Source organism: Genypterus blacodes, unplaced genomic scaffold (genome assembly GCF_046128005.1).
Source record: "Genypterus blacodes isolate CSIRO-AG114 ecotype Tasmania unplaced genomic scaffold, CSIRO-AGI_Gbla_v1 ptg000103l_1, whole genome shotgun sequence".
In the NCBI taxonomy this organism is placed as follows: Eukaryota; Metazoa; Chordata; class Actinopteri; order Ophidiiformes; family Ophidiidae; genus Genypterus; species Genypterus blacodes.
The window spans coordinates 525,885-552,500 of NW_027466907.1; the positions used below are offsets into that span (position 1 = coordinate 525,885).

The 26,616-nt window shown below is 43.0% G+C and overlaps 1 protein-coding gene across 3 annotated transcripts in view; it reads right to left on the reverse strand.

Moving 5' to 3' along the window:
* The window catches only part of dgki (diacylglycerol kinase, iota), a 43,175-nt gene that overhangs the window by 3,216 nt on the left and 13,343 nt on the right, over nt 1–26,616 (reverse strand). Inside the window, exons 2-32 of one of the 3 annotated variants that reach the window (XM_076160091.1) lie at nt 18,557–18,665; nt 17,428–17,523; nt 15,207–15,278; nt 15,038–15,094; nt 14,862–14,927; nt 14,701–14,769; nt 14,458–14,574; nt 13,959–14,033; nt 13,602–13,697; nt 13,051–13,133; nt 12,608–12,668; nt 12,227–12,340; nt 9,784–9,909; nt 9,589–9,667; nt 9,286–9,341; nt 8,696–8,758; nt 8,376–8,449; nt 7,449–7,560; nt 7,237–7,323; nt 7,027–7,139; nt 5,086–5,186; nt 4,893–4,972; nt 4,635–4,679; nt 4,360–4,429; nt 4,086–4,126; nt 3,869–3,993; nt 3,048–3,073; nt 2,044–2,081; nt 1,309–1,429; nt 725–761; nt 457–556 (exon numbers count right to left, since the gene is read on the reverse strand). In XM_076160091.1, coding sequence (XP_076016206.1) covers nt 457–556; nt 725–761; nt 1,309–1,429; nt 2,044–2,081; nt 3,048–3,073; nt 3,869–3,993; nt 4,086–4,126; nt 4,360–4,429; nt 4,635–4,679; nt 4,893–4,972; nt 5,086–5,186; nt 7,027–7,139; nt 7,237–7,323; nt 7,449–7,560; nt 8,376–8,449; nt 8,696–8,758; nt 9,286–9,341; nt 9,589–9,667; nt 9,784–9,909; nt 12,227–12,340; nt 12,608–12,668; nt 13,051–13,133; nt 13,602–13,697; nt 13,959–14,033; nt 14,458–14,574; nt 14,701–14,769; nt 14,862–14,927; nt 15,038–15,094; nt 15,207–15,278; nt 17,428–17,523; nt 18,557–18,665 — 2,509 coding nt within the window. Of the gene's footprint in view, nt 1–456; nt 557–724; nt 762–1,308; nt 1,430–2,043; nt 2,082–3,047; nt 3,074–3,868; nt 3,994–4,085; nt 4,127–4,359; nt 4,430–4,634; nt 4,680–4,892; nt 4,973–5,085; nt 5,187–7,026; nt 7,140–7,236; nt 7,324–7,448; nt 7,561–8,375; nt 8,450–8,695; nt 8,759–9,285; nt 9,342–9,588; nt 9,668–9,783; nt 9,910–12,226; nt 12,341–12,607; nt 12,669–13,050; nt 13,134–13,601; nt 13,698–13,958; nt 14,034–14,457; nt 14,575–14,700; nt 14,770–14,861; nt 14,928–15,037; nt 15,095–15,206; nt 15,282–17,427; nt 17,524–18,556; nt 18,666–26,616 lie in introns of all 3 variants that reach the window. The other 2 variants (XM_076160093.1, XM_076160090.1) reach the window with 2 other exon arrangements.

The following is a 26,616-nucleotide window of genomic DNA, read 5'->3' on the forward strand; positions in this document are numbered from 1 at the left end:
AATGAGTAGACAACAAATCAGATGTGAGATCAATTTATTAATTTAGATCCAAATTAGAGTTGCAAGTATGGCCCCTGGCTTTTACTGCATGTTCTTCATAAATGTTATATAAAGTTAGAATTGTCAGAGCAAAAATAAAAACAATATATGGAATATATAGACCGACCAAAGTGCCAAATCCTTCACATACTGAAAGTAAAGTGTGTGGAGACACACCTGCTTATGTAACCAGCAGATGCTGGTCTTCCACCATGTCATGCTGCTTTGACTCATCTGTTTTACGGGAAGTGTGTGTGTGTGTGTGTGTGTGTGTGTGTGTGTGTGTGTGTGTGTGTGTGTGTGTGTGTGTGTGTGTGCAGCATAACAGATTGTGGTGCTTGTTTCCGTGGACTTTGGGTGAGGGAAGCCCTAACCTGTATCAGGGGGTGATTGCTGTGTGTGTGCGTGTGTGTTTACCTGGAAGTTTGTCTTCTCCAGGGAAGCTCCAGCCTCCACCAGCAGTCGACAAACGGCATACTGCTTCTCCGAGGCTGCTTTGTGCAAGGCCGTGTCCCCTCTACAACACACACACACACACACACACACACACACACACACACACACACACACACACACACACACACACACACACACAGTTTGACTCTCAGCTGTTAACAATAAGCAGATACACACACTGCATGAACATTTACGTTTCATCCACAAAAATAAAAAGAACTGAACGTACTTTTCTCTGTCAGTCAAATCCAGGAGCACTTTGGAGCCTGAGGAGGCAGAAACAAAGTCAATATAAACATTTATTTAATGTGCACTTCACATTTGTGTACATGTGTTTATTTTATAGTTTAATCAACAACTAGCATTTTCTAACAGCAGTACTATCAAACTAGCTGCAGTCCGAGTATCGGTAAAAGGGGTCCGAATTACACAGAGGTTTGTTAAAACTTCGGTCGGCAGCCCGTGTGTGGGACGTCTAGTACGCAGACGAGGCCCTGGGATTTTTCTCCAACTGCTTTTACTTCCTCCACACTTGACAAATACAATAAGTGGATATCTTCATCGTCAAATCAAAGGCGCGGACTCTCTAGAGCTTTGGAACCAGAAACACGTCTCTTAACTTCCTCTATACTCAAAGAGGCAACACCCTTTTTGACAACAAAAGACCAAGGACCAGGATAAATATGGCAGACTTGTTTTTCCTCTCATGTCTAAACACATCCAGCAGATTTTCTGGTGAGTCTGAGACACAGATTGAAACTGGACACAGAGGCGCAGCAGCACGCTCACGCTCACACTCGCACTCACACTCACCCTGCTGCAGGATGAGGCTGACCAGCTGCGTGTGTCCGTGCTGAGCGGCTATATGCAACGACGAGCAGCCCCCCGAGTCTCGCACCAGCAGACTGACGCCGTGACGCACACACTCTGACAGCTGCGGGAGGATTCAGAGGACGAACATCAGCGACAGAGACAGATCTCTATACATTGAAGTGCTAAAGAAGAACAGTTTGGCTGAGTTTTCATGAACAAGACACATGAAGCGGACGTTTGCACTTTAACTTCCTTTTGAAATTACAACTTTTATTTGTATTCATAAGGTGTGGCCTTGTGATTGGATGAGCACATAAATGTATACATTTTTACCGTGGAGTTTATCATTACATTTACAATTTTACAGCATAATTCAAGTTCACATGCAAGCTTAAAAAAATCCTCTGTGAGTTAAAGTTTAGGTTAGTGATTCTACATCTTTCACATGGTGCTCGGGACATACTGTATATGATGACGTGTTGTGGGAATGTTTGTGGGGTTTTGTGACCTGCAGCAGCATCAGTGTGGTGTTTTATCAGCTGATGACAGATCAAAATGTTTTAGGTTCTTTGTAGACAAAGGAGATTGCGCAAGGGATCACATGCTATGTGTGCCAGCATGCCCAGACAAGTCCAACTCGTTATACTGCACATTAATCTGTGTAAAATTAGTTATGATTTACTGATCTGTGTTTGTGTGTGTGTGTGTGTGTGTGTGTGTGTGTGTGTGTTTTACCATGGAAAGGTCCCCAGATCGTGCAGCTGTCAGTAAAGCTGTAAAATGTAAAAACAGACATATGCGTCACCCTCATTTCCAAACACAAAACTGGTTCTGCATAATCTAAACAAAGCATCTTCCACTTTCTAGACATTTCTGCTAAGCTTGCTCTGCCGCAGTTGCAAATCAGAAAATGTGTGTGTCGCAAGAGGCTTTTTGTGTGCAATCGACATTCCCCATGTTGTTCTAGGATTTTTTCCAGGGGGATCTTCCTCCTCCTTTGGAACTTTCTGTTTCAATTTCTTACATTTGTACATGTGTCTGGTCTATTTCCCAGCAGCGGAGTATTTACAATGACTCAGGAATCATCAGACTGGCCTCAATACCTTAAATAACCTTTTGTTTGTGGTGTGGTGTGGTGTGTGTGTTTCCTCATTCTACCCCTTTGCTTGGAAAACACAAGAGCTACTGTTAATCATGTAGTAGTCTGTTGATGATTCACTGTAAAGATTTGTGTCAATTTACTTTTACTAAAATGTACACATTATAATCAAATAGTCCTTCTGTAACTTTGAAAACGTTGCAACATGCATTAAGTCACATGGATGAGGATTGCGTCATCATTCAGTTTGCGGTGGCTGCTGTGTTGGAGTCATAAACATACCCAGACCTGTCCGTGTGTTTGTGAAGTCCCAGCAGCTACAGTGACTCAGGTTGTCACAAGTTTGTAACATGTTTCTCACACAATCCAAATTGACAATACTGCCAACACGACCACAGTGAACCCAAGATTCCACCACGTGCCTCAGTGTGGCTAGTTTAAAAAATAAAAATCTGGTTTTACAAAATCTTAAAGTCCCTCGAGGGATCTTAATTCAGTGCCGTTAAAGGTCACAGCATATTAGATAAGTGATAATGTTTCAAATGTATCAGAACAATCTTAACAACACACTTCACCAGTGTGTGGGGGGGTGTACGTGTGTGTGTGTGTGCGTGTGTGTGTGTGCAGGTGTGTTCTCTACCTTGTTCCTCTGGAGTCAAAGAGAAACTGAAAAGAGAAAACACAGAGGTTTAACATCTATATCACATAGACAAAAACATACAACACTCAAATAGATTCAGAGAGAAGTCAGGCATAGGACTCAAGAGAATTCAGACTGAACATTCTCTACATTTAAGAGAGAAAATTGCAGTCCTGGTGTCTATTTTGACAGGTACGTTACTATTTTAGGCTCAAATCAGGTTCGAAAATATCCCGTTTTTAAAATAGGAGCAGGTTTCTAGGCTGGTGTCTGCCTCCAGGCTTTGTTCCGTCTCCTTCCCCTGCTGCATAAATAAATGTGTCTGCAAGCTCAATTCTGGCCACATTTCAAAATCCACACACCACTGACCGCTATCCAGAATTCCATACGGATCACTATCTATGTACTATTTATATGAGAAGTTTGATATATTGAGCCAAAAATTCTCAATGGAACAAACAAAGTGGAACAAATTGTATTTATATAGCACATTTCATACCCAGGCCAACCCAAAGTGCTTTACAGAAAGTAAATTCACAATTGAAAACCATACATAAGACTGAAACACCGTTTGAAAAAGTGAAAGCACCTGTGATAAAACATGAATATGAATATACTGTATACATATTAAGTGATGGAATAACAAGATTAAAAAGTTAAAATATTTAAAATGATCGGTCAGTTACAGGCTTTGTAATCTTTATCTGATTGTACATAAACTGTACATATGGCTCATTATTGATCTATTTAAGTACAATTGTACATGTATTTCTTGTATTCTGGATGTTGTTTGTGTATTTCCAGCAGCTAAATTCACATACCCAGCAGTTGGTTCCACCACCAGGTCAGGCATCCCTGTGGACGACCCCTGGCTCGCCAATGGTCCCTCGTGGTCCAGGATAAACACCTCGTCTTGACAAATCTCTGTCACAAAGTGGAGGTGCTCCTACGTGCGCACACACCCACACACTCAGTGGAGAGGCTGAAACAGACTGAATATGAACTGATGGATTCAATGATCACTGCTCTTATTCTTACCTGAGCTTTGTCAATGCGGTAGAAGCGGTCAGCAGATGTGGCTGTAAAGTAGAAGCATATAGTACCTATGTCAGTGAGATGCATATGTAGTACTTCATACATACACAATGACAGTCTGCGTAATCTTTATTTGTGATGATGAAAAGAAAGTGTGTAATCCAGATGACTAAGAGATGTAGTTTGTTTGCATTTGAATCTATTTTACCTACCTTAGTTTTCATTGTTCAACATTTCATTCATTTAGTGCTTTGCGTGTTGTCTTTCAGTCACTTACAGTCCAGGAAGCTCCAGTTGGGAGAAAGTCTGCTGGATGAACTCGTCCTCGGGATGCCTCGACTCTCATCCTGGGGACACAGAGAATATACGTGAACTCATTAAAGAATGTCTATAATACTTGAAACAACTTCTAACTAGCCTATAAATATATCATTAGCGTCACTTAATGCTCCAAATGCTGCTTCAGACATTTTTCTTCCCTAACAAAAGCAACTCTGGCAGACTCTCCCACAATAAACTGCAGTGTGAAGAAGAAAGACACAGGTCTTATACCTGGTAATGCACTCTGTGACCAGTAGATGGCGCCTGGTGTAAATCCTATCAGACATATCAGACAGGTTTCCAAGTTAAGCCAAAACAACACGTGTTTGACGAGATCATTTATACCATAAATTGATGGAGAAGGAGAAGAAGGCGAGAGAGAAAAAGGAAAAGAAGAACAAGACAACAAGATGAAGTGACACAATGGAAAAGGTGATGATGAGCACCATAATAATGATGATGATGAAGAACATAAAGCAGGACACTTGCCTCTTGCAGTCGGTCAATATAGAGTCTACATGTCTCCAGGTCACAGTCCCCCCTCACCACCACAATGCCGACTGGAATGGCTGGAACACACACATGTACACACAGTGGTTCAATATAGCATACATAAAATACTAACTTGTAATATTTCACTTCAGGAGAACACACACACACATACACACACACACACACTTACAGATGTCTCGAAGTCGCTCTTTGTCGTACTGAAGCCTGTCATACTCCTGAAGGCTGATCCGATTCACTCTGAGACGCAAGCGTTCTGGAACTGCATGAGGACTGGAGAACACACACACGCACACACAATCGTGCAAGCAGACATTCACACACACACACACACACACACACAAGTAGGTCATATCTTAAACACACTGCAAGTTCACCAATAAAAGTAAAATCAGGAATATAAAGACTGGACTAATGGCCATGGAATGAAAATGACATCAGCAGCACCGGAGCTGTGAGGTTTCTATGGTTTCATTTTCATGATGAACACAGCATTAACTTCAGCACTACAACAACACGGTCACGTCATGCTCATTGTTGTTGGTGCCATTTAATCCAATCAGAATGATTCTCCCCAAGATCAAACAATTTATCCCACTGAAAACTTGCAATGTTTCACAATAAAAGCATTCTTGGGAAATCAAAGAAAAAGTCGTAAAGGAAATCTAACATACTCTGCTCAAAATACTCTACTCTTCGGTAGAGTATTTTCACCTGACTTTACTACTTTAACTTCTACCATCTGGATCAAAACGGATGACAAAGTATGGAATGGGCTTTGGAATGAGGAACAGGAGGGAGGACACCAGGTGAGAGACGAGGTTTGGCAGAGTTCCATTTAACGAGAAAACAAACATGGGTGGAAAAACAGAAGCACACTGAGAGATGGAAAGGATACAGCATGCTGCCACAAATCTTCATCATTCTCTGTCTTTGGTCCACTGATTACTGAGAAAGATCAACACCACTCTATATCAGCACCAACACACACACACTGACATAGGGCTAAGGTACTTACACAGAGAAGGAGTCGGGGGGAGCAGAGAGGCGGCGCAGATCAGCTGCACACACCTTCTGTATACTACGGATGCACACGTGTGCGCGCACACACACAAGAAGAGAGAAGGAGTGTATGGCAGAGAAGAGGGGAGGAGACGGGAAAGAAATGGAAAAAAATGAAAGTAATAAATTATTTGTGAGGGTCACAGATGTGTATTAAAAGGAGAAGAATGGAGACAAAAAGGGGAGAGGAGGGACAGACGGAGAGAAGCCCAGAGGTAAGTGGACACACAGGTAGCACAGAGTACAGTAGCTAAGCAGTTGGCTACATGGAGCAAAGACAGCAGCAGTTATCTCTTTCTCTCACACATCCACAGAGAGATACAGTACATACAGAAGGAAATCCACATGTATACAGAGAAATACAAATACACACAGAGATTTATTAGTGTCACAGCAATGATGGAGGCAAACAGCAGTTAGTAGCAACAGAATTTCAGATATAAAGAGGCGCGCAAATAATTTCTCCATAAATGTGATTCAGAGAGAGAGAGAGAGAGAGAGAGAGAGAGAGAGAGAAGCTCATTTCCCTGTCGCTTTTTTTGTCTCCGACTCTCTCTCCGCCCTCTGTCTCCCTCTGTCCATCACATCCGCATTAGATGCTGATGAAATCAAAAGAATTTGCTGTGCAATTCTGCGAGACGCTGAGCGCCTACAAATGTACTGAGCATGGATGGCCGGAGGAGAGACAGCAGGTAGAGGGAGAGAGGGAGAGAGCGAGAGCGAGAGCGAGAGTGAATTAACTACATGAATAAATCAATAATGTACTAGAATAAATATACTAATTTCCTCTGAAAAGATGCACATTTAATGTGTGCGAAAATTGAAAAAATTCAATGGGTGAAAATATACCTGAATATATAAACGGATATTAAGTCAGCATGTCCGTAAAGACACAGCTGTCCCTGCGTTTGTGCTGTGGGTCATTTGGAGGACTGAGCTCCCACTAAACACACCGTATGAATCACTTAGTGCAACTCAGGCTTTTACAACACTGCTGGCCTACTTCCTCAGTGGTTGCGTACGTGTGTGTGTGTGTTAGTGTGTGACTCACTCGTTGAGCAGGGGCACAGAGGTGCGTCTCTTGCTCTTCTGGACCATGTTGGCCTGATTTCGAAGGGAGATACGGAGAGTGGAGGGAGCAAGTCGACAAGGCTCCCCGTCCACCTACACACAAAAACACACACAAACATAAGTAACACGACAAACAGAGAGAGTGGGAGAAAGAGAGAGAGATTCTGTGTGTGTGTGTGTGTCTTCTCACTTGAACAGGGACAGTCTTGAAGGTAGTGAGGACAACTTCCCTACATTGGTGCAATCTCTCTCCATGGCCCCCAACCTGTAGCGCCGCCTGGAAAAGATAAGTAAAACGCACACCACAGGTTTAGAGCTTCCTTCTTCCTTTGACTTTATTTTTTCACACCTTTACTTAATTCACTGTTTATATTTTCATTTTATTCCCTCTGTCTCTCTCACCAATGAGGCCATGGTGAAGCCGATCACTTCAATGCAGCCGTCATCGTGTCGCTGAGGTTCAAAGTCGCGGTGGTCGCCTGTGTTTCCCCATGGCATGGTGCCAGCACAGTACCTAGACACACACACACACACACAAACACACACACACACACACACACACACACACAGATACCATTATTGTTTGTGTCTGTCTGTATGTATGTGTTTTCTCAAACATTTATGGATTTCAGTGAGCAGTGGTGGGCAGAGGTTGTACATGTACATGTTGTTTTAATACTGGTCGGTCTGATGGTGGCGCTGCAGAATCACTTTTTTCACTATTTTGATTTTTTTTCAACCCACAACATCAACACTGCATTCTCTCTCTTTCTTCCTCCAATTTTGGGTCAATTGTCAAACAAATTAGTATTTTTTCAGTGATGTAATACTCCAGCTCCATTACTGTAGCTTCAGTGATGTCACCGACTATAAGACCTTAAATTAGCTGCAAACCTTCTCTAAGGAATTTCATTGTGCTTTAAAATAAAATTGAGAGCTGCGGTGACTAATGATGGCCTCAAAGCTTTTCAAAGGCTTTTCGACTGCTGGGAATACTATTCATGGGAAACACTGATATAATTATAATGAAGTGGATATGCAGCTATTGCCTGCAGTGGGCCACACTAATGTTCAGCTTTTTATAAAAGGCAGCCGGTTACATAAGTGTTACACTTGTTACGCTTATTATTATTATTACAGTTATTGATGTTATTTTTTGTAAGTTTACCCTTATTAAGAGGTCAGGAGAGAGAGACCAGACAGGAAATTTGAGGTTTGGGTTTCTCTCTCGTTTTACTATTAGAGTGGAAGCAGAACTGAATAGAGGTGTTACCATAGGAACAACATCCACAGTATCACAACACACAGTGGTTACGTATCTTCACCCACCTTGGAATGTTCAGAAACACAATACACTGGAATTTCAGTTCCTGGATCTTAGGAGTAAGATCTGTACCATCACACTGAAAGAGAGAGAGAGCGAGTGAGCACTGGAAGCTTTTTACTGCTTGGCCCAGCCCAACGAAAAACACTTGTAAACATGTCAGAAAGTGGTACTTTTGATCTATTGCTCTTGCATTAAAGTTGAACAATTTACAATGAAGTACCAGCTCAAAGTAATCACTGCGTTAAAAAATGGTTTGCACCCCAAAAGACACAGAAACATATAAAAACATTTTCCACAATGTATTGAGTGTGTGAACACTCACCACCACTTTGACATGTTTGGACAAATCCCTGGAGCTCCTCTGGAGGAAATCTGTGAATGCTGCCTGCTCGCGAGCACACACACACACAAACACACACACAGACACAGACACAGACACAGACACACACACACACACACACACACACACACACACACACACACACACACACACACACACACACACACAAATTGTGAAAACCCTAAGCACAAAGACATGTCACTGTGATGTTGGATTGCAGACATAATTTATGTTTTTATGGTCCAAAGTTCAAGACGTCAAAAAGTCCTCCTTTCCTTTCCTTTCCCTTTCCCTTGATCCATCTTCCCTAAGCTCAGGTTCTGTGTCCTCCAGCTCTTCCATCTTTCCTCTGTCACACCTCCATTCGTCCTCTTCCATCTCTCTTTTCACAAATTAATCCTTCACTGCCGTTTCCCTCACTAAGCTGCTTTCTTCTTTGCCATCCCTGAGCAGAATATTAATAGTGTATAAATGTTTATATATTTACCTGGGTACAAACTGTATGTGTGTGTGTGTGTGTGCGTGTTGGAGTTTGGCTGGTTTGTGTGCTGTAAGCCAAGTGTGTCACTCACTCCTGCATAGAACATCTTGTTGCGGAAGCGACTGTTAAACTTCTCTGGATTCGCCTCTGGAAAGAAACATTTAAAAATTCAGATGTGAGAAACACATTTTCTTACAAGGATTATGGAGATAAAACTTAAATGACGACACATGGGTCAGGAAAGAGTGAAAAGTTCTGACTCATTGGTTCATGCACCAGTGTGCCTGTGTGTCCTTTTTAATATTTGATTCTGCTCTTCAGTAGAGTGAAAGGATGAACATAAGAAAGAAAGAAAGAAAGAAAAGAAAGAACATGAAATATAAGTTTCACTGACCTCTGGATTCGTGGAACTCCAGAGTGACATGAGCATCGAAGCCCAGGCTGAAGTAGTTGTTGAACACATTCAGAGGCAGCTAAGAATGTAGCATAAAATACAATAATAACATCATACTTTGTAATACTAATACATCTGATTTTGCGTCCAACTTCTGACCTCGACGTCCCCACAGTGCAAACAAAGACCTCTGACCTTCTGTGTGCCCTCCTCATGCTGGACGGCGCTCTTCTCTACCGAAAGGTTCCATCTGTCCAGCTGCACCACTGAACCGTCCTCCACGTGACACAGAACCTTGGAGACAGGCTCGTCTGTGTAACCCTGCGATCAGACGCAAACAGATAGGATTTGCATTAAATAACGCCTCGACGATCAGCAGTTATGTGACAGCGCAGTGCAATTGAATCGTTTTTGCAGGGAACAGTGGAGGATCATATTTCAAGTAGAACACAGAATATGTGCAGAGGTATACGTACATAATGTGGAGCTGACTGATCAAATAAGGCTTAAAACCTACATTTGACTTTTATTATCTGACTCCTTGACCTTGAAAACCTCCCTGTGGTAACTTGAGTGATATCTGCACCTTTATTACTTGATGTTAGATAATGACTTTGGATAAATCGATACTTTGCAACTAAAGCCAAGCTGAAATGTTAAGGCTGGAGCACTGGAGCTAATGAAAACCAACGGAAACCGTCAGCTGCCAATATTACCAAGGACATACAAGATAGAGTTTGGAGATTGTCATTTGATTGCAACCCAGGATAGAGGAAAGAGGGTTTGTGAAAAGAGGAATGAAGACAATAAGAGAAAAGACAAGAGGCAGAGACTGTGAAGATGGGAAGAACAAGAAAGCAGAGTGAGGACATGGACGGAGAGAGAGGTAGACAGATGAAGAAAAGTTGTCCATTGAATTACAATCTCAATCTAAGATCTCTCTCTCTCTCTCTTACTTTCATCTGCTTTATTCTTTCAACGAGCACACACACACACACACACACACACACACACACACACACACACACACTAAAAGTGAGATAATGACTGGCTTTCAGTAAGTGGTCATTGAGGCTGCTTAACTGACACCATAATAACCACTTGAAACGCAAAGTGAAGCTGAGAGCCTGACACACACACACGCACACACACAAGGCCTGAACACACAGCTTATACAGCATGAAGATAACACCCCCCACCTTTCCTCTTCCAACCACTCTCTCCTTCTCTCCATCATCTGCATCTTATCCCTCCATCTCATTAGCACGTTATCTTCCACACTGCATCGGTCACTCGCATCACTCTCTCCATCCACATGCTTCTGTCTTTCCTCTCTTTTCTATACTCTGCCTCCCTCTGGACTGAGTCAGAAAATCAATGCGCCAAGGAGTGTGTTGAGTGACACACACACACACTCACTGGCACAAAGAGACAACAATCTGATGATAGTAGCACTCATCAGCAGGGCCTCTTCAAAAGCACTCGCACACACACACACAGCGGAGCTCTCATTCCCTCTGCGGTCACCCTCACACACGCTGCTCACACACACTCACACACATACAGCCATCAGATACACTGGGGCGCATTCACACAGAGACACAGTGGAGGCGGGTGCAGCAGTGAGCAATGAGGAGAGGAGAGGAAAGGAGAAGAGAAGAGGTATTTTGTCGTGTGGGACCCCAGCAGTGGAGGCAATATAAGTGAGATGTGCATGATGTAAATATCTGATTCCACATAGAGGAGCATTTACTGAGCTGCCGGTTGCTTCGAGCCCACATAACAGGTCTACAGAAAACACATTATAGCAGAATGTGGGTGCTTAAAAAGATCTTTTCCACCATGTTGCAGCACGGTTATGCAAGTGCAGTGTGGGTGCGTTTCTATGTGCGTGTGTGCGTGTGTGCGTGTGTGTGAGAGTCAAGGGGCAGAGTCTTGATGCTTCAGTACTTCACCATCTAGCAACAAACTGTAAGAGCACTAAGAAGGATGGAGCACCATTGTTTACAGAACTTTCAGCAATTCTATGAACTCCAGCCACTTGATGAAACGAGAAAAAAGACTCAGATGTAAGTTTGCGGTCGTTGTGACTATGGTAATACAAATATAAATGAAAATAGCTTATAACAGAACTTAACGGATGACAAACAGACTTAAACAGTTTTCCAGGCTTAAAAGGGAAATCAGTCACTCGGTTATTTTCATGCACAGTTGCATGATATGGGTCTGTTTATCAGAGTCTGCATACTTCCACGTAGCGGTGTGGCTCTACTGTGTAACGGTACGGACGTCTATAATGTGATGTTGTTTGTTTTGTGCTTCAGAGAGGTCACACTATGGTTTCATGTCAAGGATTCCGAGTCTGAGATACACAGGATGAACAACGTTTCCATAGGCTTCCTGGAATGTGGGTGAGTTACAGAGGAGCTCCCAGAGGTGTTGGCTTGGACCAGGCTTATTAGTCTTATTACTTTTTCATTATGACCACCAATATTTGCCTACAGGGATATAAAAGCTTCCATCTAATCATGCTTATTTATGATGGGAATAAATGACCCAAGCCCCAAACCACTAAAGGGACAAAGCAGTCCTGCCACTCTGTTAAAGTCTGTGGCGTAAGTCAAGGCCGCGAGCTCACCCCGCCCCAGTTGAGCGTCCTGGCGAGGTCATTTCCTGTTCCCAGAGGAAGAACAGCGACAGGGGGCTGGGGGTTCATCTGCAGCTCATCCAAAGCGGACAGGATCCACCCCACCTACAGAGACAGAGAGAGAGAGAGAGAGAGAGAGAGAGAGAGAGAGAGAGAGAGAGAGAGAGAGAGAGAGAGAGAGAGAGCGAGACATGAAGTATAAAGCTTAGTTCTCCTAAAACAACAAAGAAAACTCACCAAAGACAAAACAACCGACTTCCGCCTGCACACACATTGTTTTAGTTTTGTCAGAAAGTAGCATATACTGAATGACGGCGTAGAGTACACAAGAGAACAGAACAGACACAGCACCAGAATAGAATAGACTCTTACCGTGCCGTCACCTCCACAGGCAAGGATCCTCAGATTTGGCACTTTCCTGTACAACTCCAGCCTGGGAATAGTAAAGAGTAAAGAGAGAGAGAGGCCAGGTTGTTGAATAAAAGAGGCTCTTTCAGCAGGGAGAAGAGCGCTCAATAGTGTCGAGTGGGGGTAATTGGCCCAACTTTTATGAAAAATAACGTACCCACTAAAGGCCACATTAGCAATTTATTTGAATAAAAGAGGATAATCACTACAGACGATGCGGGTAGATATTTCTCACACTGGATTGTGATAATAATGGGAAATCGACATTTTCGAGTGGCAAATTATTATTGAATTTGCTTTGTTTGTCACCACAGATAGATTGTGTAGGTCTAGCACACACACTCAGTCATATCCAACTGTACTGTTGACCGTATCCCATCTCTGCCCCTGTAGCGCAGTGTACTTACGCCTCTCGCAGTCCACCCTGGGACAGATCAAAGACTTGTCGCGGGTTTAAGATCCACATGAACATCTGCAACACCTTGGCACCCTACAAAAAGAGAGGAGGGATGGATCATTGAGGAGATCCTCACAGCAGCTGGATGGATATTATTGGCTCTTTGTTATAGTGGCTCTGTGTTATAGTGGCATAGTGATTACTACCAACAGCCTCTTTCATCTTAATCCAGCATGACGTTATGTTGTCCTCAAGAGCAAAACATTTCAAGGAATTAATCTCAGATGACCTAAACTGTCTGAACCGATTTCTCCCTGTTGTTTTTGGCAGCTGGCACATGGTAGGTTCATGTAGCAATCTAGTTCAAACGGCCTGTTGGAGGTTGTGACACTGGAGGTGTCAGATACATGACACAACAGCACCCCGTTGAGATTCTGAGTAAGATTTGAAGTGTGAAGATGATGTGTAAAAACACATGGCAGGATTTTCCACACTTGTGCGACTCAAACCTTGTACTGTGGCCACCCTAGATACGTTCCAGAGAATAAAACTTTTCCTTACCTGGTTACCTCCACTCTTGGGATTGACAAAAACCAAAATGGGCTTCATGAGAGGAGACGGGAGAGGCTTCAACATGAATGGACGCCATTTGGAGTCCTATAGGCAGAGAGGGAGACATGCAAAACCCAGGAAATCAATATCTTACACATGTAAGGACGCACAGGTAGGTATGCAGTCCTACACACACACACACAGACGCACTTCTGCTTTCAGTTGCTGAAACCCTGAAGATGATCAGATTAAAGCACTTTATTTTCAAGCACTTAAGCGTCGCACAGAAGCTGCGAGCCAAAACCAAACACAGTTGGAGAAGGTTCATGTAAAACATGAGTAATATTCTCCCTCCATGGTACTTACATCCAGTCCCTTCTTGCTTGTCCGTCGTTTGAACGATGTCCGCTTTTTCCTTCTGGCAGAGTTCTTAAGTGAGCTCTATGACACACACACACACATATAGACACATACAAAAACACGTACACACACAGTGGTTAGTGTCACTGTGCCCTTTGTGATGGTAATTAAAAGTACAATGAAGCATTTGATGTGACTGAGGGACATTTGTCTGTGAGTGTGCATGTGTGTGTGGGTTTCGTGACGAGACACAGACCGGGAGTCCTCTCAGACAGATGTCGGCTCACATCACATCATAGCCAAAATCACACACAAGCACATACGTGACACACAGATTTTGACACATGCCTTTTGAAATTTTAAATTTAGATTCGGCGCTGTCACTTCTCGTTACACTCAGACCATGACATTCAGTGAACTTCAGCCAGTGTACTGAATGGCGGGGGGTCTCTGTAAAGGCTGTGTGTGTGTGTGTGTGTGTATACGTATGCGTGTGTGTGTATACCTGTGGTTTCCTGACTTTGATGATCCAGGAGGGTGGTACTATGACCCCAGCGTGGGCCCCCAGTGAACACGGCTCCTCGATCTGGTGCAGCATGAAACACGTCACCTTGTTGTGGAACTGCAAGCAAATGTTCAGCAATATCACTGATTGTATTTGATAATCATATAATCAATTCATCGTTTAACATCTGACCCCAGGCGCCCTTACACCTGGAGGAAAACACAGTCTATAAGAGGCACTTACAGCTTGTTTACACCAGGAGCAACTGATGGCGATGATTTCCTTACTGTGGAAGAACTTCTGCTGAAAACTCTGAGGAAATTAAGAAAAAAACAAGACAAAACACTGAAATCCTGTGTGTCCACCAACAACATTGCGTGTGTGTGTGGTGCGTGTGTCCTCACTTTTCCGCACTGTCTACATTTCCCCTCCTGTCTTCGTCTGTGAACCCAGTGATGTCTTAATACATTCTGGGGGTCAGAGAGAAACTTTACAACACTAAACATAAATACACACTAACACACACAAACACATTTTCTCTCATATTCTGACAAACACGTTCATTTACATACACACTTACATCTCTGATGCATCGAGATCCTCCTTCTCTAAATGTTGGCTTACATCGGAAGTTAATCTGGACAGTAAGGGACAGTAAGTAAATTAATATGTGTGTGTCTGTCTGCACACAAGTGTGTGTCTGTGTGTGTGTGTGTGTGTGCATGTTTGTGAATGTCTGTGTGTTATACCTTTTCTAGTTGCTCAATGCAGCCAGTGTGAACCACTATCTTACAAGCTGCACATTTCCTTCTGGGGGCCGACTTCTTGAGGAGAGAAGAGACACGGGACAAAGGATGGTGAGATAGACTAATAGAGATACACACACACACACACACACACACACAGTTACATAGGAGAAAGGGACCACACTATACATTATATGTGTTCACAGTTGTTTCTTGTTCAATCTAAAAAGCATTAATAGTCAATTATTGACATCAAAACAGTGAAGGGTTGAAAAGCAAATCTTGAAATTTACAATTTCAGTAGTTTTTCTTTATGAGTCACAGCTCAAAATGATGTTGGTGCTTTTCTAAACAGTGGGTCAGCTGTCAGGTTAGCTACATCTGCAACACTCAGAAAGCAGTGCTTAAAGGAAGAAACTATCTTAAGTCCCTTTGCATTCTTTTCAGAAAATGTTCCTGTTATTGTCTGGGACGGCGGTATGAAAGCATGTGTGCCTGCAGTGGAATACAGGAAAAGCTGTTGTGGTAATTGTCCTCCTCAGACTCTGGTAACATTCCCAGATAAACTCATGGGAATGGTGGCCGCTACATCTCAGGATGAGCAAGTGAGGCGATGTTGCACTTATCTCGTGACTCACTCATGACAATTACCCTTATCATGGTGGCCACAAGATGGATTTCCATATGAAACTACAGGTTATTGGAACAAATGTTGAGAAATTGCGTCTGATTTGGAGATGAGGGAGCGTCTGCATTACACCAAAATAAACAATCCATCAAATCAAAGAAAGGTCAGAGGCTAAGTCGTTTAAGATCTACTTGGTTCCCGACATGTCACGCCCCCTGACTGGCTGTAAGGTTCAGGTCTAACTGAAAACATGAACACAGGCCCATTTTCTCTGCTTCTAGTTTGTGACCACCACTTTCTAGGTATGTTAGAATATGCACATGTGGGACAGAAATGTGCTGCAGTGCCGTCTTACCGGCAGTGGTCTAATGTGCTCTTACAGAGAGTCTGGCACTGTAATTTCATACAATGACTGTAAACCGACACATATGGTGTTGTAATGTTGTGACTATCAAAGGTAATGTGTCAAGTCCTTTTGTTCCATGTCGGAGACGTGCAGGAGGAGAGATGGTCTACATCTGTAATTTTAACATATATTCCCACACAGTGCAAAGAAACCAGAATATTTTCAAGGCACATTATTTTTTCCTTTTGTGTTTAATCTATGACATTCTGCTTAGAATGAATTCAGAAATTCTAAACTGCATGAAAGACAACAAGCTGAACCCGACAAACAGTGAGAGGATTTGCTTTTGTTTCTTTAAATGGATCTAAACATCTCAATCACAGTTGCTGGCCTCATCATTCTTTTATGTTTATCTGGAAGATGAGGCTTTCAGTCCAGAGCAGTCAGTGGTTTCTGTTGATTGACCCAGTAGAGCCACAGTGGTGCAGTGTTAATTTCCCAGGTGTACCACCGATGACAGCGACACGTGACGTGATGGGGAAGCTAAAGTCACGTGCTGGGCAGGCAGTGTAGTGGACCAATCATAAAGCAGCACCATGACACCAAAGGATCAGCTTCAAAAACAGGCATCCAGTAGCCACAAGTGTTTGATTTCATGTTGGTTACTTTTGTTAAATTACATTACATTACATTACATTTCGAGCATTTAGCAGACGCTTTTATCCAAAGCGACTTACATTACATTACCACCCAGAAAGTTACAGAGGGGGGAGCAATTGAGGGTTCGGTGCCTTGCTCAGGGGCACCTCGGCAGGGACTCGAACCAGCAATCCTCCGGTTTCCAAGCGGAAGCTCTACCACTGAGCCACTGCCAATGTGAGCTTTGTCTCCTCCATCAGTGACAAATCAAATTTTCCACTGTTGCTACACTGCATGGAGGAATACCTAATCTCCTCCATGTAATGCCTGGCTTATAGCCTGTGTCAGCCCTGTATTTAGACTGACTGCAACTGACTGCGGGCCAGATCAGCCAACCACATTTCACAAGCTTTTAGGAGAGCCGCTGATGTACCGGATTAGCGGTTATTGATTCAAATGCTGTCCATTCCAACGCTGGAATTAAAGTGGTGTTCGCTTTGAAAAACCAAAAACTAATTTATTGGGCATTGACTGGAGTGTGTATGTGAAGGTGCTTCTGTCTCTCTAACACACACACGCACACACAAGCAGTCAGCATTCACACTACTCACTGCTGTCTTTAGCAGGCAGGTGTCCTCTCCTAGATAACACAGCTCTCCTGAACAACTCGTCTCCAGCCACAGGTGATCCCCATTCACTGCATTTTCCTGTGGAGTCAGAGGGAGAAATAAAGAGGAGAGGATATAATGACATAATAAGCAACATTACCTCTGCATTCCTTTCACACAGGATACATCCAGTCATATTAAACTGTCAGCACACACACACGTCGATGCTCGGCAGTGAAAGCTATCAAGATTTGTGTCAAGCCCATCATTGCAGCTGCAGAGTGGCTGTGTAATTTCACTGTAAAATAAAGGATAAGCTATAAGGTGCTAATCAAAACACTACAGGAAGCACAACACATGTAACCACACAACACATAACTAAACAAAAACACATCCACACGAGGTTGCACCCTTATCACTTGTTGATTTGTCGTCAGAATAAATTTGTGGATAAATGCATGTGCTGGATTAATGTTCATGAACATGTGGGCACATGTGTACGTGTGCGTTTGTGCGTCCTGCAGAGAGCTTAAGGCCAGTGATGACGTGGTGGAAGTGTCCCTGCAGCCTGAGCTCTCAGATGTGAGCTAACAGTTTGTCTATTTACATCCAATTAATAATGCAGCACATTTAATTTGCTATTGATTAGTGATGTACAGATGTAGTGCACATGACATATTAAAGCTCCATCAGTCTACCGTCTGAATCTGAGTCTTAGGCTTGGCGGACACTGTACGAGTGAAGTAACCAAGCGTGCAATTGGACATCCATTTTGTACGATATCCTCATATGAGTAACCCAGGCTTGGTTGGATCCTTAGAAAACACAATTCTACATAATAAATAAACCTGGAAAGTCACATCGCTTAATCTCCTAGGACATAAAACTTTCTTCCCCTCACCAAGTTACTAAAGTCATTTCTGATAAATTCTTTTCATTTCCACATGCACAGATGGGCGCTGGAAGCAGCCTGAGAACAGATTTATTGTCATGAAAATCCAAAATGTTGCTCAGTGAACCAGACAGCCAAAATAAGGAGCACAGACAGAGGGACTGTGTGAATGGGCATGAGCTAGTGGGTATATTCGATTATATGGTGTGTACATGTGATGAAGAAATGTGCATTTCTGACCGTCCAGTCCACGGAGGTGCGGGGCTCCTTGTTGGGGCCGTTGGATGCGGGGGGCAGGGAGGGCTGAGCTGGGCCCAGGTGCTGGAGGCCAGACCGAGAGATAGCTTTCCTGAAAACAGCACAAAACAAACTTTACTCACACTCACAATTTACTTCAACATGTTAAAAATAATTGAATTAGAATGCAAATGAAGGGTTTTTGCTCTCAGAAATAGCCCAGGTTAGGCCACTTCAATCAAAATCAGCATATAAATTAAAACACAGAGCTGTAATTTTGTTAATAAGTGGTTGCGCAGGTAACAGTTTTGACACGGCTCATTCTTCACAGCCTGTTGACACGGCGCCCCTGCATCACGCACTGAACCACTGCTCGGTATAAATGCTTATGGGACTTAATTATTCATGTTATATTTCAGCGAGTTCAGCTGGAAATATTTGGTGGAGTGGAAGTGGGAACAGCTTGGTGCAGAGACTGCCAACGGAGCTCTGGGGTGAGGAGAGAAATGAGGTTCGATTCTGTCAGAGAATGAGTCAGCAGTCATCTCTCTCTCTCTCTCTCTCCCTCTTGTGACTGTCCCTCGCCCTTCCTGTCCTTTAATTTTGCACCAATCAAACATTCATGTCCACAGTGTCATGTTAAATGCATCCATACACTCACATATACAATTCTACAGATGACAGTCAACAATAAAAACGTCTGCGTGTGTGTTTGCGCTCATGTATGTGTGTGTGAGTGGAAAATTTACCCGTGCCCCCCCTGTTGAAAGTTTCAGTGGACCTCTGTCTAAAATTATCAACCAGGACAAAGAGGAGTCTACTTACACACTCTGTAACCTGACGACACACAGCAACACACTCACGCATACATTTACTCTCTCTCTCCCCCTCTGTCTCTCTCACACACACACACACACACACACACACACACACACACACACACACACACACACACACACACACGACTCTTGGGATAAAAATAGTATTGCGTGGGTGACAAAAGCACAAGCACAAGGACGTATGGTGACTGGACATATGTGACATTGAAAACACACGCACACGCATATACATTCTTCATGAGTCTCGTGTCCTGCTAAAAGACATGTTCACAGGTGAATACCTTTTAAAATAACTTTTTATTATTGGATTTTTCCCCATAGTTTCAGCGATCATTCCTTCAACAATTTGGACAATGTTTGGTCCTTTTTATTTGAAAGTGGAAATTGCAGACTGTACCTCTGTGAGTTGTTGCATAAACAATGTCAGAGAGGCAAAGTCAGAGCTTGTAAAAGAGTGCCAGCCGCAAACACACATACCACACACAAAAGTATGCAAATGGACACACACAGGCGCACACACATACACATGTAGAGGTCAGAGCCAGGACTTCACTGCAGAGTCCTAATCTACTAAAAGCAGAGAGGATCACAGGCACTAACACTGATTCCTAAAATCTAAAACAAAAAAAAGCTTTTGTTTCACATGAAACAAGTGTTCCATGCTACACACCTACATTCCTACACACACACTGTGTCTGGTGTTATCTAAAAAAAAAAGACAAAGAAGATCATTATTGCTTTGGGTGTTAAATAATAACGTGCTCAGTTGTCACTGTGTGATTCCTTTTGCGTAATCTGTCAAAGCAAAGAAAGGACAAATGCAAACGCACTCAAAGAAGAAGAACGCGTGTTTTACTAAGTATGTCTAAATACCAACACCACAAGCACAGTCAACATGGAACTGATGATAAACGGAGGATGGAGAAATGGAGAAAAAGCTCCTGAAAAATCCTCCTTCGTGGTTGTGAGGCATTTAGCATTTAGCATTAGAGTGAATTCAGGAGCGTTTCTATGCATTCCAGTGAGAGCTTGAACTATGCCCAACATTACCGGACAAAAGAGACACTATTATTTCCTTTTGTTGTTGTTTTGCTCTGACTCTGCTGACTAAAACACACACATGGCTGCTTACTCAAAAGCTTAACCGGCCTGTGAAAGCACATTTGTATACCGCACACTCCACACAACTGGGATTTGCATTAAACGCACATCTTAGAGGATGTAGAGGAAGACATCAAAGGGAATTCAGGAAGCATCTCAACAGACACACAATGGAACAAAACAAGATGGATGTACAGTTGGTGTCATGGCACTTCCTGTCTTGCATCCTCTTCAGCATAGACGTGTCACTCCTCAACAACAGTGTCAGATTCTGGAGCTTACTTGAATAAACAATGGTGATGTCGACCAATAAACAAAGTTACAATAATGATGTCATGACTAAATCTAGTTCATCTTTGGCTCTTGGGATTTGGTGAACACACTCATGACTAGTTGGATTAGGGGAGAAAGCAGTTGATGACACACAGGGTATTTTGGTTATCAAAGAAGGGAAAAAAAGCTTAAACAAATAACACCAAGACGGATGTTGTGATTTGTTTAACCTCCATAATGAATCAAGAGGCATCACCAGGATCATCAAAACATAAATCCATAGACTCCAGATCACTAAATGCGTTTTTACAAAGTGAACTGTTAAATGGGAGTTCAATACAGCTGCTGATGCCAAGGCCAACCACCACCCACTCCCTCCCTCTCTTCCTCCTTCCCGCCTTTCCCCTTTACGGTGTTCCTCTCTTTTTTGTAACCAATTGCCCTCCTCTTCCACCTCCTCTTTCCTTTTGTTCCTCTGCCGACCTTTTGTCTTCTTGTCCCTGCTGCACCTTTAGCCCCCTCACTTTTTCTCCTCCCATCATCACCTCCTCCTTCACCATCCCCAGTCACTTAGTTTCCTCATCCTACCCCTTGTATCTTCCTCTCCTTTTCCTCCTTATCTTCCTTCACTTCTTCAACCTACTCCTCCTCCTCTCCCAGTAGAGGTGGGTTGTCAGCGTTGCCATGACGACGGCACAGCGGGAGTGTCGGCAGTGCATCCAGTGATTATATTGCTACAAAATCTGTGTTTGTGAGTGTTTCAGCAACTTTATAGTTAACTGGAAATGCAGCTATTTAGATGGAATCCTAATCACCTCATGTGGGATGAAATTGTACATATGGACACACACACACACACACACACACACACACACACACAAACAGTGTACACCATCTCTTTTTCCCAGCCTACACACTAATGTTGATGTAATCTTCCTTGCTCCTCGTCAGTTTTCTAAATGCAGCTTCTCCGTTACCAGGGTGAGGTCAACACTTCACTAACCTACATGTAAGTTCATAATGGAGTGAGGCAGCAGCTTCACCAGCTTCCAATGGTGCGGAAGCTTACAACAGTGAAGATTTCACCACAATATAATACTTCAAAGTATATATAATCTGATGCACGATTAAGTGCACTTGGTTATTTGTGGATACTGTGTTGTTTTCATGCACCACCCTAAAATCTGAACTTCAACGACAGAGACTGAAAAGTTTGTCGAAGCACGTCCTCAGAAACGGTCCTGAGGAGGATGAGACACATCCATAACACCTATATATATTCTTATGCTTTGCTTTAAGGCTTAGTTCAATGTTGTGCCATGTGACCTTTACTTTGTTGTGGCTGCTCTTATATAATTAAAATAATAATAATATCCCATACACATCCAGCATATCCCTAAGCTGATGGTCGTGATGACACACCTCAGGGTGCGTGTATGGGAACGCATCGTCACGCAGGTCACATAACAGAATAAACCATTGTGCAATCGCATAATGTAGGTCTTTCAGTCAGAGGAGGAAGAGGAAGTATTTACGATTCATGCCAATTTCTCTAGAATCTATTTATTGCCATAACCACATGCATGTAGATGTTATAACTATTGCCTTTCACACACTACACACAAACTGCCTGCAGCATAGTAAAGAGCAGCGTGATAGTGAAACAGTTAGGTTGTGTCAGGGTTATTTACACATGTCTTTCACTACTTCAATTCAAATTCAAAAGGTTAATATGGCAGACGCTCACCAGTCCAATTCAGCATCTCACCTACCTGCAGCCCAGCAGCCGTCGGTACCAGCGCACCTTTTTCACCCTTCCTCTCTTTACAACCCGTCTGTCCACTTCTTCATTTATCATCCTTATGGTTCTGAGAGGTTATCTTGTCGTGGCTATCCTCATGTCACTAAACACTGCTAAATACATCCAGTTTCTTACAGCTACACACACCCACACACAGTGCAGGTCAGGTAATTAAGCCAATCAGACAGGCAGAGGAGACCAGACACCTGACATTTGAGCTGGGTACAGTCGTGTGTGTGTGTGTGTGTGTGTGTGTGTGTGTGTGTGTGTGTGTGTGTGTGTGTGTGTGTGTTGAGTCTGGGATTAAGGTTTTGTGTGGTTGGTTTTGGGTTTGTCTAAGGAGTGAGATTACAGTTTAAGTTAGTATTGAGGAAGTAAATGCAGTCAATGGAAGTTTAGTGATGTGTGAGAGTGCGACACTGGATCCACAGTGTCTCACCTCCCTCCTCACCTCTCTCCTCTCTCTACTGTTATAGTCAAGGCATTAGGTAGATTTCCTGTATCATGCATAATGTATCATTTCCTTTTTAACCTTGCTAGTTTTGTCTTTTCCTCTTCTATCCATCCTTCCATCCCTCCTTTGTCTCTGTCTTTCCTCTGTGTCTCCTTTCCCTCCCTTACAGGTGAATCTCGTCTATTTTTGGAACATTACGTAAGCAAAAAAACTGGCAAGGGCACCCTGAGAAACATACTCTCACACTCACACACACGCGCACCCCTGCATAATGCATGTATAATGTTGAACACACATACCAATAGCCAGTACAGACCAATACATACTCAATACATTATTCTCAGTCATTTTCAGCCAATATTATCTTTTAATTAGCAATGCTGTACGTCTTCACCAAGAATGGAACTGTTGATAGGACAAATTTGCATGTTCAGTTTCCCGAGGCAAAGTAAATCTAGTCTTCAAGCCTGTATCAGCAAGTCCAGTTGCCTAAGATTTACTTTTCCTTGGATGCCACGACCTAGATGACCGAGAACCTTCACAGACATGTTCAGTTACACTCACACATCCGCATCATTTCTGTAAAAGTATTTCCAAAAAGGCAAGAGGCAAATAGACACACTGCCTGTGACGCTCATCTACCTCTGTACACTCATGTTTTACCTGTCAGACTTACATTTAGCCGCAGTTACTCGGCTCTCACACCCACAACGCCAAAAACTGGAGGATTCTGTAATAAAACGCTGCGGCTCATGTCAGGCGAGCAGGTGGAACATGGCGGGCAGCATCGGGTACCAGAGGCTCCGGTCTGGATGAGGCGGTGCAGAGCGTGTACTGAAAGTAGAGCGTGATGAAAGTAGGCGGAGTGCAATCACATCGGGTTTCACCTGTAGAAACAAGTGAAACTCGATGTATCACTCTTGTCCGTATTTCCACTGACAGCTACGCAACACCAGGTTTGTAAAGTTATATTGGCTGCTTATGTTTTAGCTCGTGCCGCCCTGTGTCGGTGGAAAACGAGACGCCACCAGGACAGAAACGCCTCAACGGATTATGTTTTCGGTCATATCTAAAAAGGTTATTGATGGATTTGAGTGAAACTTGGCAGGCAGGTTGAACATGATCCCGGGAAGAAGCTGTTAGTAATTGCTACTAATGTTTTGGTCTATAATATTTCAACTGGTGGTTATCGAATCAAAATCCTTACGTACTGGATTGCTTGAGGCTAAGTGCAACTATATGTTCAGGCAAAGCCCAACTAAACTTTGTGCAGTTTTGCGTTTTTCCAAAGCAGTTTTTTGTGTCTCCTCCAACTATTTTGGGTCAATGGTCACAACTGTTTTCATGCCTGGAGCTGGACAACCGGATGAATTAGCCAATCGAAAGGCCAGAAAATCAATCAGGACGTAATTTGTAACAATGAAATGGTTGAATTTGAATCAGATGGACCTCTTTGCATTACTGCCTCTTGCCTTTCGAGTGAGCGTGTGAAATTGCACAGAATACATGTGATGTGACACACACACACTCACATGTACACACACACACATACGTATAAACACATGTAGACCCTTATTCATCAAGAGCTCAACAACAATTTCGACAGTTAAGAAAACTCCAGTTCCTGCAGTCAGACTGTGTCCTCCAGTGTCCTCATCACACATTATTAGCACCACAACACAGACAAACACACACACAACTGCACATTCACTTGTTGCTCTATTTCCAATGCTCTTTCTTTTTGGATGACCCCGCTTTCCTTTCTTTCTATTTTATCCCCATTTCTCTACTTCCTTTTATTCCCTCCCTTTCTATCTGTCTGGCTTATGTGGGTCAGTGTGTTCAGAGGCCTGTTTGTTGCCGTCGGTAACACAGCATGCCCGGAGTGTGTGTGTATATGTGTGTGTGTAAGACAGAGAAGACACATACAGTACGTGCCTGTGTCTCTAAAGGCCTATTTTCAGTGCTGCAGGTAATGGGCTGTGATAAATAAAGCTTGAACACACAAAACACACAGACACACACACACACACACACAGACTTTGTGGGACAGGAGCCAGAGAGGTTTCAGCACCTGTGTACATGCTATTGCACTATTGGATATAACATGTATGTTACACACAAACTTGCAAACTGTGTCACTCAGCCTCTGTGTGACCCCCAGCACTTCACACACACACACGGGAACATGGCTGCAAACATAGCAACTGACAATAGCAGGAAGAAATCAACATGCAAACACACACACATACACAAGGCGCACAAATACACATAGTGACTATAGGGAGCTACTGATAGTGTTTCTGTGGTAATTTACTGTCATGTCACACAAAACAATCTCTTATCTCAAAACACTCAAACACAATAATCTCTCTCTCACACACACACATTTCCCATCTCATTGGACTGGTTGGTGTGTGTGCGGTTGTGGGGGGCAGGGTGGGGAGGATGGAGTTGTCATGGCAACTCTACTCAGACTTCCTTCCCAGTTTTATCTGCACATACAACATTCCTCTCTGTCTGTCTTCCTCTCTGTCTGTCTGTCTGTCTGTACGTTAAACTCTGTGTGTGTGTGTGTGTGTGTGTGTGTGTGTGGGTGCGTGCGTGCGTGCGTGCGTGCGTGCGTGCGTGCGTGCACAATGGAGTTTGAGATAAGCTGTGTAATGCACATGGTAATAAAAACACATGTATAAATAGCCACAGAGTAAAGGAAGAATTAATCATGACATGCCAACATTCATGCCAAAATGTGTAACTTTATGTTTTCTCAGTTGTTCCGTCTACCAATAAACAACAAAACAACACTATCAGACACAGCAGGGGAGCTCCTAACTATTCTGGCTTTGTCGTATAAACGCTTTAATCTGTGTCCTCTGAGTGACTCAATGTAAATGTGAAACACCTGTGGGACACCTAATGGACTGTTTGGCTACACATGGATGTACCGACTAGACTGTATGTAGAATAACGTCTATGGTCAGGTTTATAATCATATTTCTTGGAGTGATAATTGTTACATTTTCTTGTTGTAAAAGAAATCTATATTTATCAAAAATCTTTCACGTTTTGATGTTGAAATCAATGTTTTTGCTTTCGTCTCCTTATGGGGGTTTTCATGAATCGTTGCTGACCTCACGTTCTTGAGAAAATGTCGCAGGTCAATGACTCATAGCTACATGTTGCTAGGGTGACTCCAGTCCAGTAGGTGGCAGCATGTTGTTTTTTTGCTAGCCTGCAGGCTGTGAATTTATTCCAACAGACCAGAAAATTAAAAAAAATGCAAAGAAATTGAGGAAAACTGCGGTTCTTGTCTCCAGACGAAGGCAGCAGGGAAAAGAAAGTCACATGATTGAACATAAGCGACTCAGAAATGAAGGGTTATCACTTTAACAAATAAGTTCTGTGTCTCACCAACATGCTTTAATGTTAAATGTAATATTCAATTACAGGAAAAACCTATTTCTATCTTTGCCAGGTTGTGGGTGTTCAAGAGCAGCTGCAGTCAGTAACATTATCAACTCTTATTAGATCACCGGCTTCACACACACACACACACACACACACACACACACACACACACACACACACACACACA